A 21,320-nucleotide genomic window follows, 5' to 3' on the forward strand; every position below is an offset into this window, starting at 1 on the left:
GGATCGTCCTTGCGTCAGCGTCCACGGCCACGGCCAGGACACTTATTTGCAGCATTCTTCAAACTTTTCTTCGGCATGACGAGGATGTTCACACTTCGATGTCGAGCTTGGCTATGATTCCAATTGTCCATCGGCAGCGTCTATTTAAAATAGTTGAGTTTGAGCGTTTTAACACGTTCAGCAGAAACACTTCAAATTTCAAAACCCCAGCGTCAAAAAACAAAGGCGAGTGACAGCAATTTAAATCGTTCATTGTAAACAATGAAAATAGCTGAGTGGTACCGTTTAAAAGTCGTTGAGTGTAAAAAAATCCAATTGTTGAGCGCAAGCGTCTACTTTCAATAGTGTAGATGCAGCCATTTAAATCGTCGGTCGGTCGAAGGGAGTGAGGAAAGGGGGGAGGGGGAGCTAGGAGGAGAGAGGGTGAGGAATGGGGGCGAGTGAAGCTTCACCACATGTCGCTGTACATTCCGGGAGGTTGGGGGTATGAGGAGGGGGAAGTGGGGTGGGGAAAGGGGTATTCTGGAATTGTGCTTGATAGTGGGACTTGAAGGGTGGTGGGGGGTTGGGGGGGAGGTGGTGGTTGACTTGCGTTTTGGAGGGGAAGCAGGGAGGATGGTTCTGTCTGCTGGCATTAGTACAAGATTGAATGAAATGGGGTACGTTGAAACAGCATGTTCCAACAGGATAGTAAAACCACCTGACACTTTCAAACAGCATGTGCCATTTTAAAAGAGACTAGCATAACCCGTGCTCTGCGCGACATGTTGGGGTGGGTGTGTTTTAGAAAGGAACTGATGCAGAGTATCAGTCGTAATTTTACTTTAATGCAGTAAGTGGAATACGATTTCACTGTTTCAGAACCATTTTATTTACTTTTTTTGTACCATGCACCTCATATGGTCTTTGAGATAATGTAAGCCGAATATCACGTTACTCGAGCGCAGAACAAAGTCGAAGATAGCGCGACATGAAACAACAAACTCGGAAATAATATATAAGATTATCACATGGGCTTTCCTTGAGGTATGCAACTCGAACTGCGGCTGCCACCCTGTTTACCCGCTCTGGAACTGGATCTCTCCGAGGCAGTCACACACCACCCAGAGACACCAGGAGTATAAATGAATGTGTGAACTAGACAAATGAACACCCCTTCAGCAGCCGGGCCCACCCCCAAGCCAAACCCCACAGTCCAAACTGAAACCCAGCTCAGGCCAAGAGACCCGAGAGTCCATCGCACCCGAGCTGCAATGCTTATAAACACTCGGACATGCCAGTGTTTCTTGCCTTTATTTAATTTCGGCACACGTTTTACAACCAAAATGCGATAAGCACCAGAATCTCTCAACTTGAACTGAATCCCAAAATTAAAACTGTGGAATCGAACCCAGTAGCAGCCCTGACCCCACAAAAAGTACCCATCCGCCCAACGTGCACACTCCATGACACTGCAGGCTCAAGACACACCACAGCACAACATAACCACCTCCAAACCACAACACAACCACCAATGGGAACTCATCACAACCACTCATTGGTTATCACTTCATGAGAGTTGGAAAAGGAATGAAAGGAAGGAGAGAGAGGAAGAAGGGGTATGGGAGCGAGGACAAATGGAGGGAAGTGATGGATGGAGGGAAGAAATGGATGTATGGAGGGAAGTATGGATTGATGGAGATGGATGTAAAGGATGGGATGGAAAGTGGATTCACAATAAGCTCCACAGTTGTTCATGAACACACGATACTTCAATCTCACAGAGTGAACACGAGGTGTAAGGAATGAATGAATGAATGAGTTCCCACCTGCTGTTCCTTCATCTGCCATTGCATTCCCTGCAGCATCTGCAATAAGCTTGGGTTTTGGAAACCACTCTCCTTTAATAACCTCTAAATTTCTGGGTTGACTTCCGGTTCTGGGTTTGGAGCGTTGGCAGGTCTCCTTGGGTTCTCCCTGCTGACGATCTCAAAGTTAAGTTTCCGGTCGTTATCTGTCCCGGTTTAACTGTTTATTTTCTCACCGACATGTTACTGTGTATTCATAGTACGGTTTTGTTTCAAAAATTGTGCTATTTTGTGAGATTTCGTCGAACTTGTCTTACTGGGTGCTTGAGGCCTATCCTTGGGGCTTGAGGCCGACCCTTTGTTCCACTCGGTGTACGATCGTGTTTATTTGTTTTTTCTCCCCATTATCTTCAATTTCTATCTTTCCCACTCTCTTAATGTCCCCCATCCCTCCCAACTAATCACTCTTTCTTATCTTAAATAAAAAATTTTTGAAACGCTACCTTTCTCCGATTCTCCTCCTCCTCCTCCTCCTCCTCCTCCTTCTTCTTCTTCTTCTTCTCCTCCTTCTTCTCCTCCTTCTTCTCCTCCTTCTTCTCCTCCTTCTCCTCCTTCTTCTCCTCCTTCTTCTCCTTCTTCTTCCTCGATTTTTTTTTTTTCTACAACACTTCCATGAACTAATCTGTTGAAAACTCTCTCAAACATTGATGATAATAACAAAAACATTCTCTTATAATGCTTCATCTTCCTCTTTCACACGTGTGGTACTCTTTACTGTATCAGAATGCACGACTCTTCTGCTATTTAAACAGGTCAGGTCAGGTGTGGGAGCATGTGCCAGAACAGCGTGTCGCTGCGTCCACTTTCCGCCGGTACTCCAGGGGGCCTCCGTCTGGCCTTCCCCCAGGCAGATGCCAGGCCCATCCCCATCTCCTTGAGATGTTGGTCAAGCTGCTGCAACCACGAGGCATGTGGTCGGCCCATTGGCCTCTTCCACTCACAAGACTCCTTCGCTGAGAGAATCTGGTGAGCAGGATCAGCATCAGGAAAACGAGCCACATGTCCATACAGCCACAACTAAATGCTCACAGACCATACAGGTAACAAATCTCATCCGAGTTTCTCTCAGCAACCACTCGTTGGACACAAAATCTGACCAGCGATAGCCAATGATTCTCCGAAGAGACCTGGTACCAAAGGAATTAGGTCTCTGTCTCAGATCCTTGGTCAGAGTCCAAGTCTCGCATCCATAGAGCAAGACTGGAAGCACCAAGGACCCGAAGACTCGGACTTTCGTCCTCCCGCACAGGTACCGGCAGCGCCACACCCCATGATGCAGTAAATCCATGACTCCCCAGGCCCGACCCAGATGTCTATTGACCTCTGACCCACAGCCAGCAGAGACATTAATATCACTGCCAAGGTAAGTGAATCTCTCCATGACCTCAACATGCTCACCACAAACAGGCACAGACAGGACAGCAGCATCCAAGATGTCATTGAAAGCCTGGATCTTAGTTTTTACGGAGGAAACCAGTAATCGCAGTGGCTCCGACTCCTCCTTCAGCACCTCGAGGGCCCCCAAAAGGATATCTAAAGTCTCTGCAAAGATGACTGCATCAACTGCGAAATCAAGGTCAGAGATATTGACATTCCCAAACGATGCACCGCAGCTTGATCTCTCTGACATCCTCCTCATAATCCAGTCCATACAAGTGCTGAAAAGTGTGGCGGCCAGTGCACACCCCTGACGAACTCCAGTAACAACTGGAAATAAGTCAGAGATGGCACCACCACATCTCACAGCACTCTCAGTACCAGAGTAGAGTTCAGACATCAGATCGATCAGTTTTGGTGGCACCCCACGAAGACCAAGAATCCTCCAGAGGACATCCCGATTCACTGAATCGAACGCTTTACATAGATCAACATAGGCTGCAAGCAGCCCCTGCCGAAACTGTCATCTGCGTTCGGTGAGGACACGAAGAGCAAGGATACGGTCAATCGTTGACCTCTTTGGTGTAAAGCCTGACTGCTCTGGACGCTAGTGCGCAAGCAGATGGTGGCGAACCCTATCAAGAATTATCCGAGCAAAGACCTTGCCCGGCACTGAGAGCAGCGTCCCCCCTCGGTAGTTGTTGCAATCTTGGCGATCACCCTTCCCTTTCCAGAGAGGGACAACAAGGCCCCTCTTCCAATCATTTGGGATGATGCCTGTGTTCCAGGCAGAGCACAAAACTGCATGCAATGACACGAGTGCAGAATTTCCACCAGCCTTGAGAAGTTCAGCATGGATGCCACAGATCCCTGGAGCTTTACCCCCATTTGTACCAGTTAACCGCAGCCCGTGTTTCCACAAGCGAAGGTGGACCACAGTTGATTTATGGGTCAGCAACAGGGATTGTAACACCCTTGACGTCCAACTCGACAGCTGGGGAATCAGCCTGGTACAACCGCTCAAAGTAACTGGCCCAGCAGGCCTTCACTTCAGGCTCCTCTGTCAAGAGCCTACCACTCTCTGCTTAACTGCAGTGCTCCGAGGGATGGGCTTGGATGAACGCAATGCGCGAATTCCCCTGTAAGCGGGACGAGAATCACCTGTCCACAGGTGATGCTCTACCCCCTCACATATTCCTCGCACATATACCTCCGTGTCCACCCTTAGTGCACGTACAGTTTTACGCCTCAGCTCCCTGAACAGCTCAGCTCTGCCATTCAGCCTGGCCCTGCGACTCTGGTCAATGGTATCCAGTGTCCCTTGAGAGACAAAATTCTTCTTTGCCCTGCGGTTAGTTCCAAGACATCCAACGGCAACATCAAGGACGGTGGTCTTGAAGGCACTCCACAACTCTTCAGGACCCCCCAAAGCACACAGACACCCCTAATGTCCACTCAGCCTGTTTGCAAACTCCTCAGCTACTCTCTCATCCTTGAGCTTGCCAACATCCAGCCTAGGCTGGGATGGTACCATTCTCCAGAATTTAAGGTGCAGCTTTAGAGTTGCTACAACAAGCCGGTGGTCAGTATTGAGGAACTGAGCACTCCGGTAGACCCTGCAGTTCTGGATCATCCTCCAGCGACCGTCAACGAGGACATGGTCAATCTCCTTTGCCACACCACCAGCGTTGGAATACCAAGTCCAGTGGTTAGCTTGTGGGCACTGAAACCATAAACCAGCCACCCTAAGTCAATGACTTCTTGCAAAGTCAAGGAACTTAGTGCTATTCTGGTTCATAGTTCCTGACCCATGGGGACCAACACATGTCTCATAACCATCCCTATCAGTTCCAGTCGATGCATTGAAATCCCCCAAGACTAGAAGTGTATCTTGTCTGGGGCACTGCTCAACCACAGACTCGAGCGTGGCGTAGAATGAGTCCTTCACGGTGAGGTCACTCGCTTCAGTCAGAGCATAGACAGAGACCAGGGAAATGACACCTAAGGACTGACGAATCCTTCGTCTCATAATACGCTCGTTGACCGGTGTTACCTCAATTATCATTGGGTTCAGCTTATTGGACACAGCTACAGCAACTCCTTGAGTATGGTAACCATCAGAGCGACCAGTCCAATAGTAGGTGTAATCACCCACCATTATTTCGCCGCAATCCGGTCTCCGAACCTCAGAGAGTGCTGCAATACCGATGTCCAAACGCTTGAGCTCAGATGATAACAGAGGCAGGTGATCATCCTCTCTTTGGGATAGTACATTCCAGGCACCCACCCGAAGGGACCGCCTCAGGCTAACCCAAGGAGACCGCCGTCTGGTGGACGACACCTCAGCACCACTCCGATACACTCTCCCGTAATCTGACCCAGAGATGTTACCCCGTAGTTTCCCTCCTTTCATCAAAGATTGGGGGTCCTGAAGGCTTTGCCCCAATCCCGTCATCCGGTGAGCTGCCCTGCGAAGGGAAGCTGCACAGGAGGTACTCCCACGGAGTGGGTTTTCAGATTTTTTTTTGTGTTTTTGTGTTTTGCGGAATGAAGGGTTTTACGGTGGCTGGAGTGCAAATCCTGCCACCAACCTCCTAATAAAAAAGTAACCCAACTGCAGGAGGATGTCCGCAAACACAGTTGGGCACTAGACACACTATTTAAACAGACTGCTCTCAATTCGACCTTTCCTTCATACCTTGCCTAAAAAATCCAACTGTTACAGTGTTTCTTCTCTCCATTCTCTGAATTCGCCTTTATTGCATCCCTCAAGAAATGTGTTTAATTGCCTAACTGACCTAAAACTTTTTAAAACCCCAGTTTGCAATGAATGTTCGCTTTCCATCAACTATTCTTTTTTTCCAACTTCAGTGCCAACTCACTCCTCCCACCCCTCACTCTCAAAGCAACCATCCCACTCTTCTCCCTTCAAGCCTCCCTCTCACCTCTCTCAAAAACTCCCCCCTCAACTTTCTCCCACCATTCATCCCCCTCACTCATCCTTCACAAAGCTGCCTCCTTCCACTGCCCTCGCACCTCCATCTCTTCACTCCACCTCCTCAAATCCTCAACTGCCTTCTTCCCCCTCTCTTGTCCGCCCTCTCCCCCAGCACCACAGAGCCTTTTCTCCTCCTCATTCGGCCCCCAACCCGAGCTATTCTGCAATCCCCCACACTCTTTCAACAACACTCCTTACCTCCCCCTCCTCATCCCTTGTCCTACCCTCCCCTCCCCCAACCCCCTGCAACCAAAGCCTCCTCCCATACCTCTTCATTAAAAGTATGGACCTCAAATATCCGGGGCCTTCGGTCAAACCTTTCAGATCTTTCCATACAGGTTGCCATTGACAAACCAGACATAATCTGCCTAACAGAAACTTTCCTACCTCAAGACGTGTCTGACTCCCAAGTATCTCTCCCTGGTTACTCCCTCTTCTGGTTTGACAGACCTGAGCCTCTTCCTGGTGGAGGAGTTGCTCTCTTCATCAAAGACTCGATTCCTCACTCTCCATGCACTGCCCTCACTCCCCCACACCCCCAGGAATACCTCTGGTTATGGCTTCCCCTCCACTCCCACCTCATATTTATATGTGTATTGTACTGTCCACCTAACAGTGATGACTCCATCTGCACCTTACTATCTGAAAACATGGACCATCTTCTATCTTCTCATCCAAACTCTCTCTTCCTCATATGTGGCGACTTCAATTGTCATCACGCCAGTTGGCTATGTGTGGGTACCACTCACACTGTCATGGCACCTCAGCAAAAACTTTCTGCGACTCATTTGGACTGACTCAATCGGTCAACTTCCCGAACCGGATCTCAACCAATGGTACTCCATCTCTTCTGGATCTGATTTTGAAAAATTTCCCTGACAATATCTGCTGTTCTTCCTTCGCTCCAATCGGTTCTTCTGACCACGTCCTTGTCAAAGTGGACATCTCTCTGGCGATTATCAGAGAACCACCTCACCGCCGTCGAGTCTGGCATTTCACTCCAGCCGACTGGCAGGGTCTCCAAGCAGCCATCAAACTTATAGACTGGTCTCTTATCGCTGCTTTCTCCAATATCAACACATCCTGGGAATTCTTTCAAAGAAACTTGCTCTCCCTCATGCCTATACTAGATTTATCCCCTCTCGTCTTCAGTTGTCCTACCCTTCCTCCCGCCCTTGGTTCACTGAAGCTTGTGGTGAGGCAGTTGTCCTGAAACAACTTGCCTTTGCCTCATGGAAAGCAAACCCAACTGAGGGCAATCTCAGTTCCTTCCATAAAGCTCAGAACAAGTGTGTATCTACCCTCAGGAGAGCCAGAAAACAACATCTTTCTCATCTCAAGTCTGAACTCTCAAACCTCTCTCTCTCCTCAAAATCTCTCTCCTCTGGTGGCATCTAATCAAATCTGTTTCTGGTGTATGTTCCCCCTCCATCCCCTCCCTTACCTCAAATGACAGCACTGCTGACAGCGCACGTGAAAAGGCTGAACGTCTAAACTCGGTGTTTGCAGCTAAATTTTGTGTCCAAAACCCATGACTTTCTCTACCCACCTTACCCAGTTGCAGCCACCTGTCCCTGGACTCTATGCCCTTTTCTCCTGACAAGGTGGAGAGCTTGTAGTCAAACCTCGACTCAGATTCTGCAACCGGTCTGGACGGCATCAGCCCACCTGTCCTAAAAACCTGCTCTTCTGCTCTTGCTCACCCTCTTTCTGTTCTATTCACCCTCTCATTTACTCAAGGCCATCTGCCATCTGCTTGGAAATCAGCAAACATCACTGCCCTGCACAAAAGGTGCAAAAACAGATCCCTGCAACTACAGACCAATCAGCCTTCTCCCACTCATCAGCAAGGTTATGGAATCCATCATCGCTTCAGACATCGAATCCTTCCTCTTCTCCAATGGCTTGATTTCTGATCATCAATTTGGTTTCAGACCAGGTCAATCTACCCTGGATATGCTGCTTCTGCTCTCCCAACAATGGATGGAAGCCCTCAGTGCCAGACAGGAAATCCGAGCTGTATCCCTGGATATATTACGTGCTTTTGACACGGTCTGGCACCCTGCCCTGCTCACCAAACTCTCTTGCTACAGTATCCAAGGCCATTTCCACTCATGGCTCGCAGACTTCCTCTCCTGTCACTGTCACCGTGTGGCCCTAAATGGAGTTCTTTCATCCCCCCTTCCTGTCCAGGCTGGAGTTCCTCAAGGTAGCGTTCTGGGCCCTGTTCTTTTTCTGGTTTTCATCAATGATCTCTTCGACTCTATGGAATATCCTCTATATGTCTTTGCTGATGACTCCACCCTCTGCCGTACCATCGGTCATCCCTCAGACTAGCAAGCAGCAGCTTCTTCGCTCACTGCTGATCTGGATAAAATCACAAACTCGTCCAACACGTGGAACATGTCTTTCAATCCGGACAAATCTCACACTCTCACTTTGTCTCTTCGAAAGGACCATTTCGAAAAGCCCCCCATCCACTTTCTCAACAATCCTCTGCAAGAAGTCCTTTCTTTCAAGCTTCTGGGTCTCACTATCTGCCATGACCTTTCCTGGGAAAGCCACATTTCAAACCTCGCCTCCAAAGCCAGTCGCCGACTGGGAATCCTCCGTCGTGCAAAGTCCTTCCTCGGCCCACCTGAGCTCCTGACCACTTACAAAGCTTTTGTCCACAGCCTGATGGAGTACTGCTCTCCCCTCTGGTCTGGTGCTCTTGCCTCCCACCTTTCTCGGCTTCACGCTGTAGAAACCAAGGCATTTCGGATCATTGGCATCTCCCGCAATGAGGCTGTCTTTGGGCTTCTCACTCAATCACCGCAAGTTGGTCAGTGGTCTTTCTGTCTTCTACCATCTCCTCTCCAGCCCCGCCCCCCCTGCTCTCTCTGCGATTTGTCCCCACCACATTTCCGCAGGGCGCTCAAGGTCCGCCAGCAACCCCCTTCTGGTAAAACTACCAAAATCACGAATCACTGCTCACCTTCACTCTTTCATTCCTCTTTTTTCCTGCCTTTGGAATAAACTCCCTCACTCTATTCATTCCCATTCTTCCCTCCAGGCCTTCAAAACATCTGTTCACCACCACCTCTTATCCAAATCCTCGATCTTTTCCACCCCCGATAATCCACCCAAGCCCACCTCCTTCAAATTCCCTGCTTTCCTTCCTGAAAGTCCCTGTAATGTCCATCTTCTATTCCCCATTTTCCCCGTCCCATCCCTCTCCCTTCCACAGATCTCCTAATGTCTCTGTTCCCCACTGTTTTGTCCTTCCCACTCCCACCCTCCTATCTCATGCCCCCCTTGATGTGCGTTGTGTGTTAGCTCTCATTCGAGCCTCGACAAGGTACACAAAAGTAATACACTAGTGTAGGCATCTCTGAGCATCTCCGGGCAATGCTCAGCATGACTTCACCGATGTGAAGGTGCCATTTAAACTTTTGTCAGATTTATCTGTTCAACTGAACACAAATTTATATATGTACTTCATTTACATTATCACCTAACATTGTCTTGAATGTCAATTTTGTAATTTTATTTTCAAAAACGACAACAGCTGTGATTAAATGAAAGCTATTTACACCTCCGTCTACTGTCTCGCCATGGCTTACAATTATTGGTTGATGAGGACCGACAGGCTCAGCACCACACAGCACCATGATGGGATGGAAGCACCATGGGGTGCATAATATATAACTCGAACGACACAGTACCGTGGGGCGCAACACAGGCGGGTGGGGTCTGGACTTTGCACATCGATCGATGTATTTTTGATTGTGCTTAGCAGAGGGACAGTGCAGAGTGACTGCGGGTACTTTTGCTGTGTACTGCCAAAGCTGATATCCAAACAGCCTGTAGAGCACTCACCAAGAGGCTACAGCACTCAAGCAAGCACTCCAATGAAACGGTTGATAAGGAACGGCTGGCTTGGCAAGCGATTAGCAATCGCCGATCAGTCATATGAAACGCCACCCAGAGATGCCCGAAGTGTCAAACAATGTCTGAATTGGACAAATGAACAACTTTTTTTTAGCAGTCAGAACTGCTGCTCAAGACAATTCTGCAGTTTAAATTTGGAAACTCAGCTCAGGTTAAGAGATACTAGAGCTTATCGCATGTGCTGAAATGAAATGAGGCACGAACTTCCAGAGACACCTGGCATGTCAAACAACATCCCATTTAGACAAATGAACACTTCTTTTTTGCAGTCAGAACTGCTGCTCAGGTCAATTCTGCATTATAAATTTTGAAATTTGTCTCAGGTTAAGTCAGAGATGATGGAGCTTATTGCATGTGTGGAAAGAAATAAGGGACGAATACTGGCATCTCCAGGCATTTATAAGCATTGCAATGTATCCGGCAATTTGTAGTTATTCAGAAGAGTCATCATCGATGTATCCAGAAATTCGAAGGTATGAAGCTTTATCCTACGGCAACTGACCTGTCCCAATAATCCAAGGCAAGGCATTGTTTTTGATGAGCAGACAAAATGGCCGATTAAGACCACCGAGCTGAACACAGGCTGACCAAAAACTGCCTGCATTTCTAGTTTTAACCATTAATTATCTTCAAAAGGGGTGTTTTGATTTACCAAAACACCCAGTTTTCATTCATTCACTCCCTCGCAGTTCCCTTAGTATGCATGCAGTCTGGGGCTGCTACGTTTCATGGTTTTGGAGTTATGGAGGGAACACACTGTCACACACACACACACACACACACACACACACACACACACACACACACACACACACACACACACACACACACACACACTTATTAGTATAAATTGAAAAGGCAATCACGAGCCACCGCATATTTCTTGCAGAGGATGCTGCTTTGGCAGATAGATTCTCTGTTCTTGAAGAATAATCGATTTCAAATGGACAGGTGCTGTACCTTTGGAGACAGAACTAAGAGAGGATAGGAGATTGGGACCACACTCTGTGCAGAGCTTTGGTGCTGCTTTAGCACTCTCCTTGGCTATTGGGCACAATCCTGGACGGGTCGCCACTCCGACACAGTATACCAGCATGCTGGCACTCATTTTGCTGACCTCGGAAGGATGACAGGCTGAGTAAACCCCACCTGGTATTAATTTAACAGCTGAGCGGGATTTGAACTCAGGACCCTAGTATCCAAAGCCCACCACCCTAACCATTAAGCCAACACCAGGCATACAGAACTAAGAAACATTTCTGAACTGCATTCATGCATTGCATGAGACTCATATGCTGCTTTGCACCACACCTTTCTGCAGTTACGTTATCAAAAGTGCTTGGATGTAAGACCTGCTGGAGCCAAGGCACGAATCACACCTCCTCTGCCAGCTCACACAGTGGCACGTCGAGTGGGCTGCAGTGTGAAACGTGGTATGCAGTCCATCTTGGGCAGCTTCAAGACCAGCACCTCCCTAACGCAGGCCACACCAAGTCCTTGACTGATCTTTAAAATAATTGTTTTCATCAGGCTGTCTCAAACTTGGTTATAAGCCCCAAAGCCTGTTTTCTTCTTCCTTTATGTCTTTGCAAGAAACAGCTACCCTATTGATTTCTGATGGTGATTTGTTTTTTTTATATTATCATTGCTATTCTATTACAGTGATTATCAATTGCCATTTTTCACAGAAATACAGTTGCACTTATGTGGTGAAGTGACATCAATTTGCAGAGAAAGTTTTTTTACTAAAGATGTCACAGGTGCCCTTTGACCTCCAGATAAAGGCTTTGGTCAGCACCATTGAGCACTCTTGCAGAATTGGTATATTTCAAATGTTCTCATCTCAAGAGCTGTTTTCTCTTGTCTGCCTGAGATTTGGTAATGAAACACCAGCCCTCAAGTCTTTTGTTAGTCTTTTCATCCCTGTCAGCATGCACTTCATTTATCTTTGCAAATGATTGCCCCCCCCCCCCCATGCATCTCCATGCATCTCCTTCCTGCATCTTAGTGATCCACAGCATAGACAGTCATGTGCGAGTGTAACAGGTGGGTTTAAGAGTGCTATCAGAGAGCCAACATAATCTTATCCTGACCCCTTGCTCACCCAAATCAATACATGGAATAAGTGCTATCCTTCAGTAAAATGTTCAATCGAAGACACAAGCGAAAGTTTTTGAATTGGCAATTGCTGGGATAGCTGCCGAATTCTGATATTTCATCTAAATTTGTTAGTCACAATCTAAATCAAATTTCAACAAGTCACAACAACTCCCTGGCAAAAGATTTTGATTGTTATTGCAGTTTATTGCAATCAATTGATTAATTCTGTTTAGAAGACATTCCCTTTTGGAATTGTGGAAGTTATGTGTGAAGATCTATAATTTTTAACATGGTTGGACCAAAAGTTTTAATTGTAACAGGTGGATTTGACATAAGCAAGTATTTATGGGACCACAATATATGAACACGAAGAAAAGATTAGATTACAAATGGAATTTTAGTTTTATTTTGCAGCAGAAATACTTTGGCTAAAATGATTGATTTATTTTATTGTAGTATAATTGATGGCCAATATATTCTTTCTTTCTTTCTTTTTCAAGCATGCAAGAAAATGAGATTTATACATTTTCAAGTTGTTCCATTCATGTTGTTGTTGCTTACTATTCCTTCATCATTCTTTTGATTGTTCTCTCATCGTGCTGTGGTGTTCATGTCCTTCACGATGAGGCATGGACTGTTGTTCTTTGTGCTGTGGCAGTAGCATGCAGATATAGCATCGGTAACTTACTCGACATCATTTCATTTATCTAACATAACTTCCGGCTCGACCTGGTGCTGATGCATCGAGGATGACACTGACCGGCAGGCAACTTTTAAAAAATGTTTTGCATGACATTTCACTTATATGCATACTGCTTATTACCACATTACCTGGACTTTAATTATATGAAATATGTTCAGTGGGCTTGGCTGTTAGATGTATGTGCATGATGTTTTATTGTCCAGCTGGAGGGGAGGTGAAGTTTGGCTTCATTTCGCAGAACAACAGAATCTAAGTGTGGTCATTATCATGTCTTCGGTTTCTCAGTAACAAATGGAAATGTGCTTTGCATACAAGATGTCTATTCTTCTTTGTCATTAATTTGTAAACCTGCATTTGTCAAGAAGCTCAGCTTTGCACGTTGGACCTCAAATACCATGAGTTGGAAAAGTTTTTTTTTTTCATCTCAGAATGAGATTAATATATAATTAGTCTTTATGCTGTGATTGCATCTGGCTGATATAACGATAATTAATAATGGTAATAATAATAATAATCATAATAATGTTTCCACATCACATCGTTGGCTGAGTTAATCGCCCTATTGCTCAGATATGTAACTATTCCCTCAGCAACTGGGAAATTAGGTATTTTTGGAAGTATGAAGCAGTTCAGTGACATTACAGTTTATTTATCAAAAACATAGGCTTGATAAACTGCAATAGCATTCTATCATATTACTCAATATTTTTTTTCATATAACATATATATATATATATATATATATATATATATATATATATATATATATGTCCATAAATCACCTGCATATGCATATATATATATATATATATATATATATATATATATATATATATATATATATATATATATATATATATACATACATACATACAGAACCTGTTCAAAGTATGAATTATAAGTTTTTCTTTTGAGGCAATTGTGTAAAATCAACTTGAAATCGAAATACATCATTACGTAATCATGCATAAAGTGTGGTCGAATTGTAACATGAAGTTTTATTTTATTTTCTTTGTCCAGTGACTCGTTTAGATCACTTGACAAACACAGATTATTGCATTGATATTGTGGAGTCATTCCATTTGGCTCCTCTGTGGTGAAACCTCTTCATTCTGCATTTCTATGGCAGGTATCTTGTATCCCCGTATCTTGTTTATGCGCATTGCGTGAAATTTGCTACATAGCCAAACATTATTGTATCTTGATCACTGTGAATGTGATCTTTTTTCATTTAGCGTGATTATTTATGATTGTATTATATTTTATTACAATGATAATGGAAAGAGCATTGGGGCCCCTAGGTCTCCTCTTTTCGATGTTTGCTGCCATAAATGCTTGTCTCATGCTGTAGTTGTGTCTCTTGTTGTTTTGCTCTTGCTGAGTGAGCTGCTGGAAGTCCTTTGCACGCTTAATGTCATTCTGACCAGGCCTCTATTGGCCACTGTGTCTGGACAATGCCAGTGGCTACGTACAGCTTGTTTATATTATGCAGAATCTGAGCATGCGGGTCCCATACACAGTATGTACCAGTGTTCAATATGTGTAATCTATATTATACCCCATAATAAAAATATTTTAAAGGAACTTTTGCATTCTTTTCAAAGTTAGTGTTTATATACATGGCCTGGATAACCCAGCATTCTTCTTAAGGCCTAGATAACCTTGCAACTTGATCATTGCTCCTAAATCAAGTGCACAAATTTAACTTTGTGCTCAACATGCTAATTTTTCTTTGTACCAAAATGTCTTCGACCTTTTTTGTAATGTACATACTTGGTCCATGACTCAAGAAGGAAAAAGCAACTAATCAATAATTACATTGATTACATTTTCAAAATAAAAGACTGGACAATCACTTTGCTGTTACATTGCAAGTTCCACAGTCACACATTTTGCAGGTCAGGACCCAACATAAAGTGAATTATATTCGAACAGAGAGCATGCATCAAATCAAAAATGGATTAAAAACTGGGAAAGTTCAAAAAATTAACCACATATTTGCTCATTCATTACATTTCGAGACCTGGTGTTGGCTTAATGGCTTGGGATCCGAGTGGTGGGCTTGGGATCCAAGGGTCCTGAGTTCAAATACTGCTCGTCTGTTGAATGCATACCAGGTGGGGTTGACTCAGCCTGTCATCCTTCTGAGGTCGGCAAAATGAGTACCAGCTTGCTGTTTTCCTGCATCGCAGTGGCGACCCGTCCAGGATTGTGCCCAATAGCCCAGGAGACTGCTTTGGCAGCACCAACGCTCTGCACAGAGTATGGTCCCAATGGATGGATTACATTTCTGAATCATGGTCAAAAATTCTCTGTTACCATGAGATAAAATACAAACATAGGGGCAATAGCCCTGGGCGCTCACCTGGTTGCAGCTGGATAAGATAACCAGGGAACCACTGGTAGGCATGGATGATTCACAAAATATGTAACTGAGAAGAAAGTAAATAGTTGTGGATTGTTTTTTTAATGCCATGAACAAACTTTGGTGCATCATGAGTGATGAAGGTTATGGTCAAGTTTCATCGAAATTGTGTGTGTAGTTTTGGAGAAGAAAGCAAATCCATATTTTGAGGTGCACCTTTCCACCCCCATTGAGCCCAATTTTTCTACTTTGGTTTGTCATGGGTGATGAAGGTTGCAGTGAAGTTTCATTGAAATTGTGTTTGTAGTTTTATAGAAGAAAGGAAATACATATTTTGAGGTGCACCCACTTGCACCCCCATTGAGCCCAATTTTTCTAATGTCATGAACAAACTTTGGTACATACACATGTTGAACGTTGTAGTAAAGTTTCATCGAAATCGTTTGTGTAGTTTCAGAGAGGAAGTTGAAAGTATTTGTGGATGGACTGACGGACGGACAACGCGCTTTCCCATCAGCTTCCCCAGAGCTTCGTTCCAGGTGAGCTCATAATAATTGTGATGTTTTGTTTTAGATGGTGTGGCATGAACAGATTAATCCCTCATCGCTACGAGCTCATTGGCACCAGTCTGACATTCTGCCAATCCATCTTGTCGATGTACCCTCTGGTCAGTCCAACTCACCTTAAACTATTCCCAAACTAGAGAGTTCAGAGATCACCTTACCCCATGCAGTCTTGAGAAAAAAAATACATGAGTGGGTTCTGCAAGTGGCAAACTTGATTGGTCGAGATGATGTAAAATGCCACAATATTTTGTCCAAGTACTGATTAACAAAAGGTTTTTGACAGTGCCAATCGGGCGATTTGTGTTATATAGTGTTCAAGTATATAATTCAATTTAAATAAAATATAGATTTTATGAGTTGTACAAAAAAAAACCTTTAAAAGGTGCAGTCTTTTACACCACCTTATTTAACACATTACATTCATTCTTCATGCCTGTTGTTTATGTCCTTTATAATGTCCCCAGAAAGAGCCTGGTGTTGGCTTAGTGGTTAGGGTGGTGGCTTGGGATCCCAGGGTCCTGAGTTCAAGCCCCGTTGGCTGCTGAATTAACACCAGGGGGTTGACTCAGCCTGTCATCCTTCCGAGGTCGGCGAAATGAGTACCAGTGTACTGGTCCCGGTGTATGCCCCGGTTAGAATAGGTGTACCATATCCCTGTGTGTCGTAAGAGGCGACCAGGGTTGGCGTCAGGAAGGGCATCCGGCCATAAAACATTGCCTCAAGAAAAAAAGCCAACCCCTGCACAGCAGGGAAAAATGACTGTAAAAACGGTCATTATAACGTCCCCAAAAACTAAGTTTCCTGTTTGGAATGATTTTCAATTTTGTTGGACTGCCAGACACTGAAAAAATTATCTCACTCCTCTCTGCGCATGTGCAATCAGGACAAATGCAGAGCCAAAGTACTGCTAAATTGCGGGTTTGTGTTCCAATTCATGTTGTTACGCACTTATTCCAAGCACCAACGTGAATGCATTAGTTACCCTGAGTAGTAACAAGGTAGAAAAGATTTGTCTCGTCTATCGTTTTTAACAGGTGAAACCAACGTAAGACACAAGACATAAGGATATTTAATAAGTGCAGTAACTTATTAAACCCTACTGTCGACCTTTAAAACACCAATACCATTTTAAAAGCATCCCATAACAATGATGTTCAAAGAAATGCTCAATGATTTTAAAACTCCCCAAATTTTAGCACACATCACACAGGTTTCAATGTAGTTTTGAATTAACTCATGACTTTTGAGTCGGTAACTTCTCTCAGGTACCCATTTCTTGAAAATACAACTTCAGCAGGATATGAATTGATGGTGAAGTCGGTTGTGAACATGCATGAAACAGCCTTGTCCCGTTGAGTGTGCACAGGTTGAAGTCCAACCGGCCAGTCGCTTTGCAAGTCCTCAGAGGGTGAGCTCGGTACCCCCGAAGCAAGCAGATGAATCCAAGTCCGCTACTCACCGTAAAATACCACACTGCAGAACTGGCTATGCTGAAGAGTGAGGAGAGAGGGAACATGCTCTTTGCCTTCTCAATGCGACGAGAGAGGAAATGCCTGCTTGGATGTCATCTCCAAGACACCAGCAAGGCAGTAGATTGTTCGAGTACAAACCGGCTAGCAGATAAGATCAAGCACTATCCGCAGGGGTGCAGCTGGTTCTTGAGTCAGGGCTTTGAAGTTGCTAAGCCAGTTGTGGTTCACATGCAGCACACAGCACTTTCAATATCGTCTTTGCTATTTTTATTTTTTATTTTTTTTGTATACCTTGTCAAGGCTCGTATGAGAGTGAACACACAACGCACATCAAGGGGGGCATGAGACAGGAGGGAAGGGAGTGGGAAGGACAAAATAGTGGGGAACAGAGACATTTGGAGATCTGTGGAAGGGAGAGGGATGGGATGGGGAACATGGGGAACAGAAGATGGACATTACAGGGACTTTTCAGGAAGGAAAGCAGGGAATTTGAAGGAGGTGGGCTTGAGTGAATTATCGGGGGTAGAAAAGATCGAGGATTTGGATGGGGGATGATAAGAGGTGGTGGTGAACAGCTGTTTTGAAGGCCTGGAGGGAAGAATGGGAATGAATAGAGTGAGGGAGTTTATTCCAAAGGTGGGGAAAAAGAGGAATGAAAGAGTGAAGGTGAGCAGTGATTCGTGATTTTGGTATTTTTTACCAGAAGGGGGTTGTTGGCGGACCTTGAGCGCCCTGCGGAAATGTGGTGGGGACAAATCGCAGAGAGAGCAGGGGGGTGAGGCTGGAGAGGAGACGGTAGAAGACAGGAAGACCACGGACCAACCTGTGGTGATTGATTGAGAGGCCCAAAGACTCAGCCTCATTGTGGGAGATGCCAATGATCCGAAATGCTTTGGTTTCTACAGCGTGAAGCCGAGAAAGGTGGGAGGCAGGAGCACCAGCCCAGAGGGGAGAGCAGTACTCCATCAGGCTGCTGACAAAAGCTTTGTAAGTGGTCAGGAGCTCAGGTGGGCCGAGGAAGGACCTTGCACGACGGAGGATTCCCAGTCGGCGACTGGCTTTAGAGGCGACGTTTGAAATGTGGCTTTCCCAGGAAAGGTCATGGCAGATAGTGAGACCCAGAAGCTGGAAAGAAAGGACTTCTTCCAGAGGATTGTTGAGAAAGTGGATGGTGGGGTTTTCTAAACGGTCCTTTCGAAGAGACATAGTGAGAGTGTGAGATTTGTCCGGATTGAAAGACATGTTCCACGTGTTGCACCAGTTTGTGATTTTATCCAGATCAGCAGTGAGCGAAGAAGCTGCTGCTTGGCGGTCTGAGGGATGACCGATGGTACGGCAGAGGGTGGAGTCATCAGCAAAGAGATATAGAGGATTTTCCAGAGAGTCGGAGAGACCATTGATGAAAACCAGAAAAAGAACAGGGCCCAGAACGCTACCTTGAGGAACTCCAGCCTGGACAGGAAGGGGGGATAAAAGAACTCCATTTAGGGCCACACATTGACTACGACAGGAGAGTAAGTCTGCGAACTATGAGTGGAGATGGCCTTGGAATACCATAGGAAGAGAGTTTGGTGAGTAGGGCAGGGTGCCAGACTGTGTCAAAAGCATGTAATTTGTCCAGGGATACGGCTCGGATTTCCTGTCTGGCATTGAGGGCTTCCATCCATTGTTGGGAGAGCAGAAGCAGCATATCCAGGGTAGAGTGACCTGGTCTGAAACCAAATTGATGATCAGAAATCAAGCCATTGGAGAAGAGGAAGGATTCGATGACTGAAGCGATGATGGATTCCATAACCTTGCTGATGATTGTGAGAAGGCTGATTGGTCTGTAGTTGCAGGGATCTGTTTTTGCACATTTTTGTGCAGGGCAGTGATGTTTGCTGATTTCCAAGCAGATGGCAGATGGCCTTGAGCAAATGAGAGGGTGAATAGAATAGAGAGAGGGTGAGCAAGAGCAGAAGAGCAGGCTTTGAGGACACGTGGGCTGATGCCGTCATGACCGGTTGCAGAATCTGAGTCGAGGTTTGACAGCAAGCTCTCCACCTTGTCAGGAGAAAAGGACACAGAGTCCAGGGACAGTTGGGTGTGACTGGGTAAGGTGGGTAGAGAAAGTGATGGGTTTTGGAGACAAGATTTAGCTGCAAACACCGAGTTTAGGCATTCAGCTTTTTCACGTGCGGTATCAGCAGTGCTGCCATTTGAGGTAAGGGAGGGGATGGAGGGGGAACATACACCAGAAACAGATTTGATTAGATGCCACCAGGATTTTGAGGAGGGAGAGAGGTTTGAGAGTTCAGACTTGAGATGAGAAAGATGTTGTTTTCTGGCTCTCTTGAGGGTAGATACACACTTGTTCCGAGCTTTATGGAAGGAACTAAGATTGCCCTCACTTGGGTTTGCTTTCCATGAGGCAAAGGCAAGTTGTTTCAGGACAACTGCCTCACCACAAGCTTCAGTGAACCAAGGGTGGGAGGAAGGGGAGGACAACTGACGACGAGAGGGGATAAATCTATGCATGAGGGAGAGCATGTTTCTTTGAAAGAATTCCCAGGATGAGTTGATGTTGGGGAAAGTAGAGATAGGAGACCCGTCTATAAGTTTGAGGGCTGCTTGGAGACCCTGCCAGTCGGCTTGAGTGAAATGCCAGACTCGATGGCGGTGAAGTGGTTCTCTGATAATAGCCAGAGAGATGTCCACTTTGACAAGGACGTGGTCAGAAGAACCGATTGGAGCGGAGTAAGAGCAGCAGATATTGTCAGGGAAATTTGTCAAAATCAGATCCAGAAGAGATGGAGTACCATTGGTTGAGATCCGGTTAGGGAAGTTGATCGATTGAGTCAGTCCCAATGAGTCGCAGAAAGCTTTTGCTGAGGTGCCATGACAGGTGAGAGAGGTACCCACACCTAGCCAACTGGCATGATGACAATTGAAGTCGCCACATATGAGGAAGAGAGAGTTTGGATGAGAAGATAGAAGTTGGTCCATGTTTTCATATAGTGGGGTGTAGATGGAGTCATCACTGTTAGGTGGATGGTTCAGTACACGTATAAACATGAGGTGGGAGTTGAGGGGAAGCCGTAGCCAGAGGTATTCCTGGGGGTTTGGTGGAGTGAGGGCAGTGCATGGAGAGTGAGGTTTGAGGTTTGAGATCCAGTGCATGGAGATTTGAGCCTGGTTTTAAAATGAAACCAGCTGCAGGACATGCCACGACACACAGCTGTTCTTTCTCACACTGGTCACATCGTGTTCTCCTTCTCCTAATTTGCAAGGCTTTCTGCCCGTTCTTTTATATGTCTCACACAAGGTCATTCAGAGGCCTGGCGTCGAGGTATCTGCATCTCATTGTCTCTTGCTGAGCTTTTACGTGGTCCTGATCAATGTGTTTCAGAATAACTTTCCTCCAGTCCAGTTTTGTCATGTGGGAGCAAAGCTATCATGTTATTCGGACATTTTAATCGAAAAACTGTATAATTCAAAGTGATTTGTTGGAAAATAGTCCCCACGTACTACTTCTTATCAGTAACCCTGACATTCCGTTACTCAGCCCAGCCCCATGGCATGCAGCTAGCTGACTGCTTTTAACACACAATACAAACTTATTTAATTCCGGTGACTTTTTACCACATTTATGAAGCAAACTAGTCAAATGAACCACAATGTCAGATAAATTTTTACAAAATCTGTTACCACCCTGCCTTACCCAGAAATCTCAAAAGTTTTTTTTTGTCCTTTAGGTGCTGGTAAGCTATCAATTGCTTCCACCTTTGCTTTTACTGACTGAACTTGACTCTGACCTACAACATGACCTAAGAACACTACCTATGTTTTTGCAAATCCAAATTTTACCAGATTCACAATCAGTTTGGCCTCAGTTTCACAAAGAATGCATGTATTCTATTCTCTTAAGATGATCATCCCGATTCAAGGAATGAATAATTACATCGTCGAAGTACGCATCA

General features: G+C 45.4%; 1 protein-coding gene and 1 long non-coding RNA gene across 9 annotated transcripts in view; one reads left to right on the plus strand and one right to left on the minus strand.

Annotated features, from left to right (window-relative positions):
* Window positions 1-14,542, plus strand: part of LOC147009047 (amyloid beta precursor protein binding family B member 2-like) — a 192,083-nt gene extending 177,541 nt beyond the window's left edge. For all 8 annotated transcript variants that reach the window (XM_085863928.1, XM_085863927.1, XM_085863925.1 and 5 more), the window contains one exon: window positions 11,477-14,542. In XM_085863928.1, the coding sequence (XP_085720054.1) occupies window positions 11,477-11,656 (180 nt within the window). In that variant the 3' untranslated portion in view covers window positions 11,657-14,542. The remainder of the gene's footprint in view (window positions 1-11,476) is intronic.
* A 217-nt stretch (window positions 14,543-14,759) lies between these two features.
* The window catches only part of LOC147009048 (uncharacterized), an 87,186-nt gene continuing 80,625 nt past the window's right edge, over window positions 14,760-21,320 (minus strand). The window contains exon 3 of the long non-coding RNA XR_015053254.1: window positions 14,760-15,211. This is a non-coding gene — a long non-coding RNA (uncharacterized LOC147009048). The remainder of the gene's footprint in view (window positions 15,212-21,320) is intronic.

The sequence above is a fragment of the Eptatretus burgeri genome, chromosome 18, assembly GCF_056783735.1.
Source record: "Eptatretus burgeri isolate ZD-2024b chromosome 18, Ebu_testis_v1, whole genome shotgun sequence".
Taxonomy (NCBI): domain Eukaryota; kingdom Metazoa; phylum Chordata; class Myxini; order Myxiniformes; family Myxinidae; genus Eptatretus; species Eptatretus burgeri.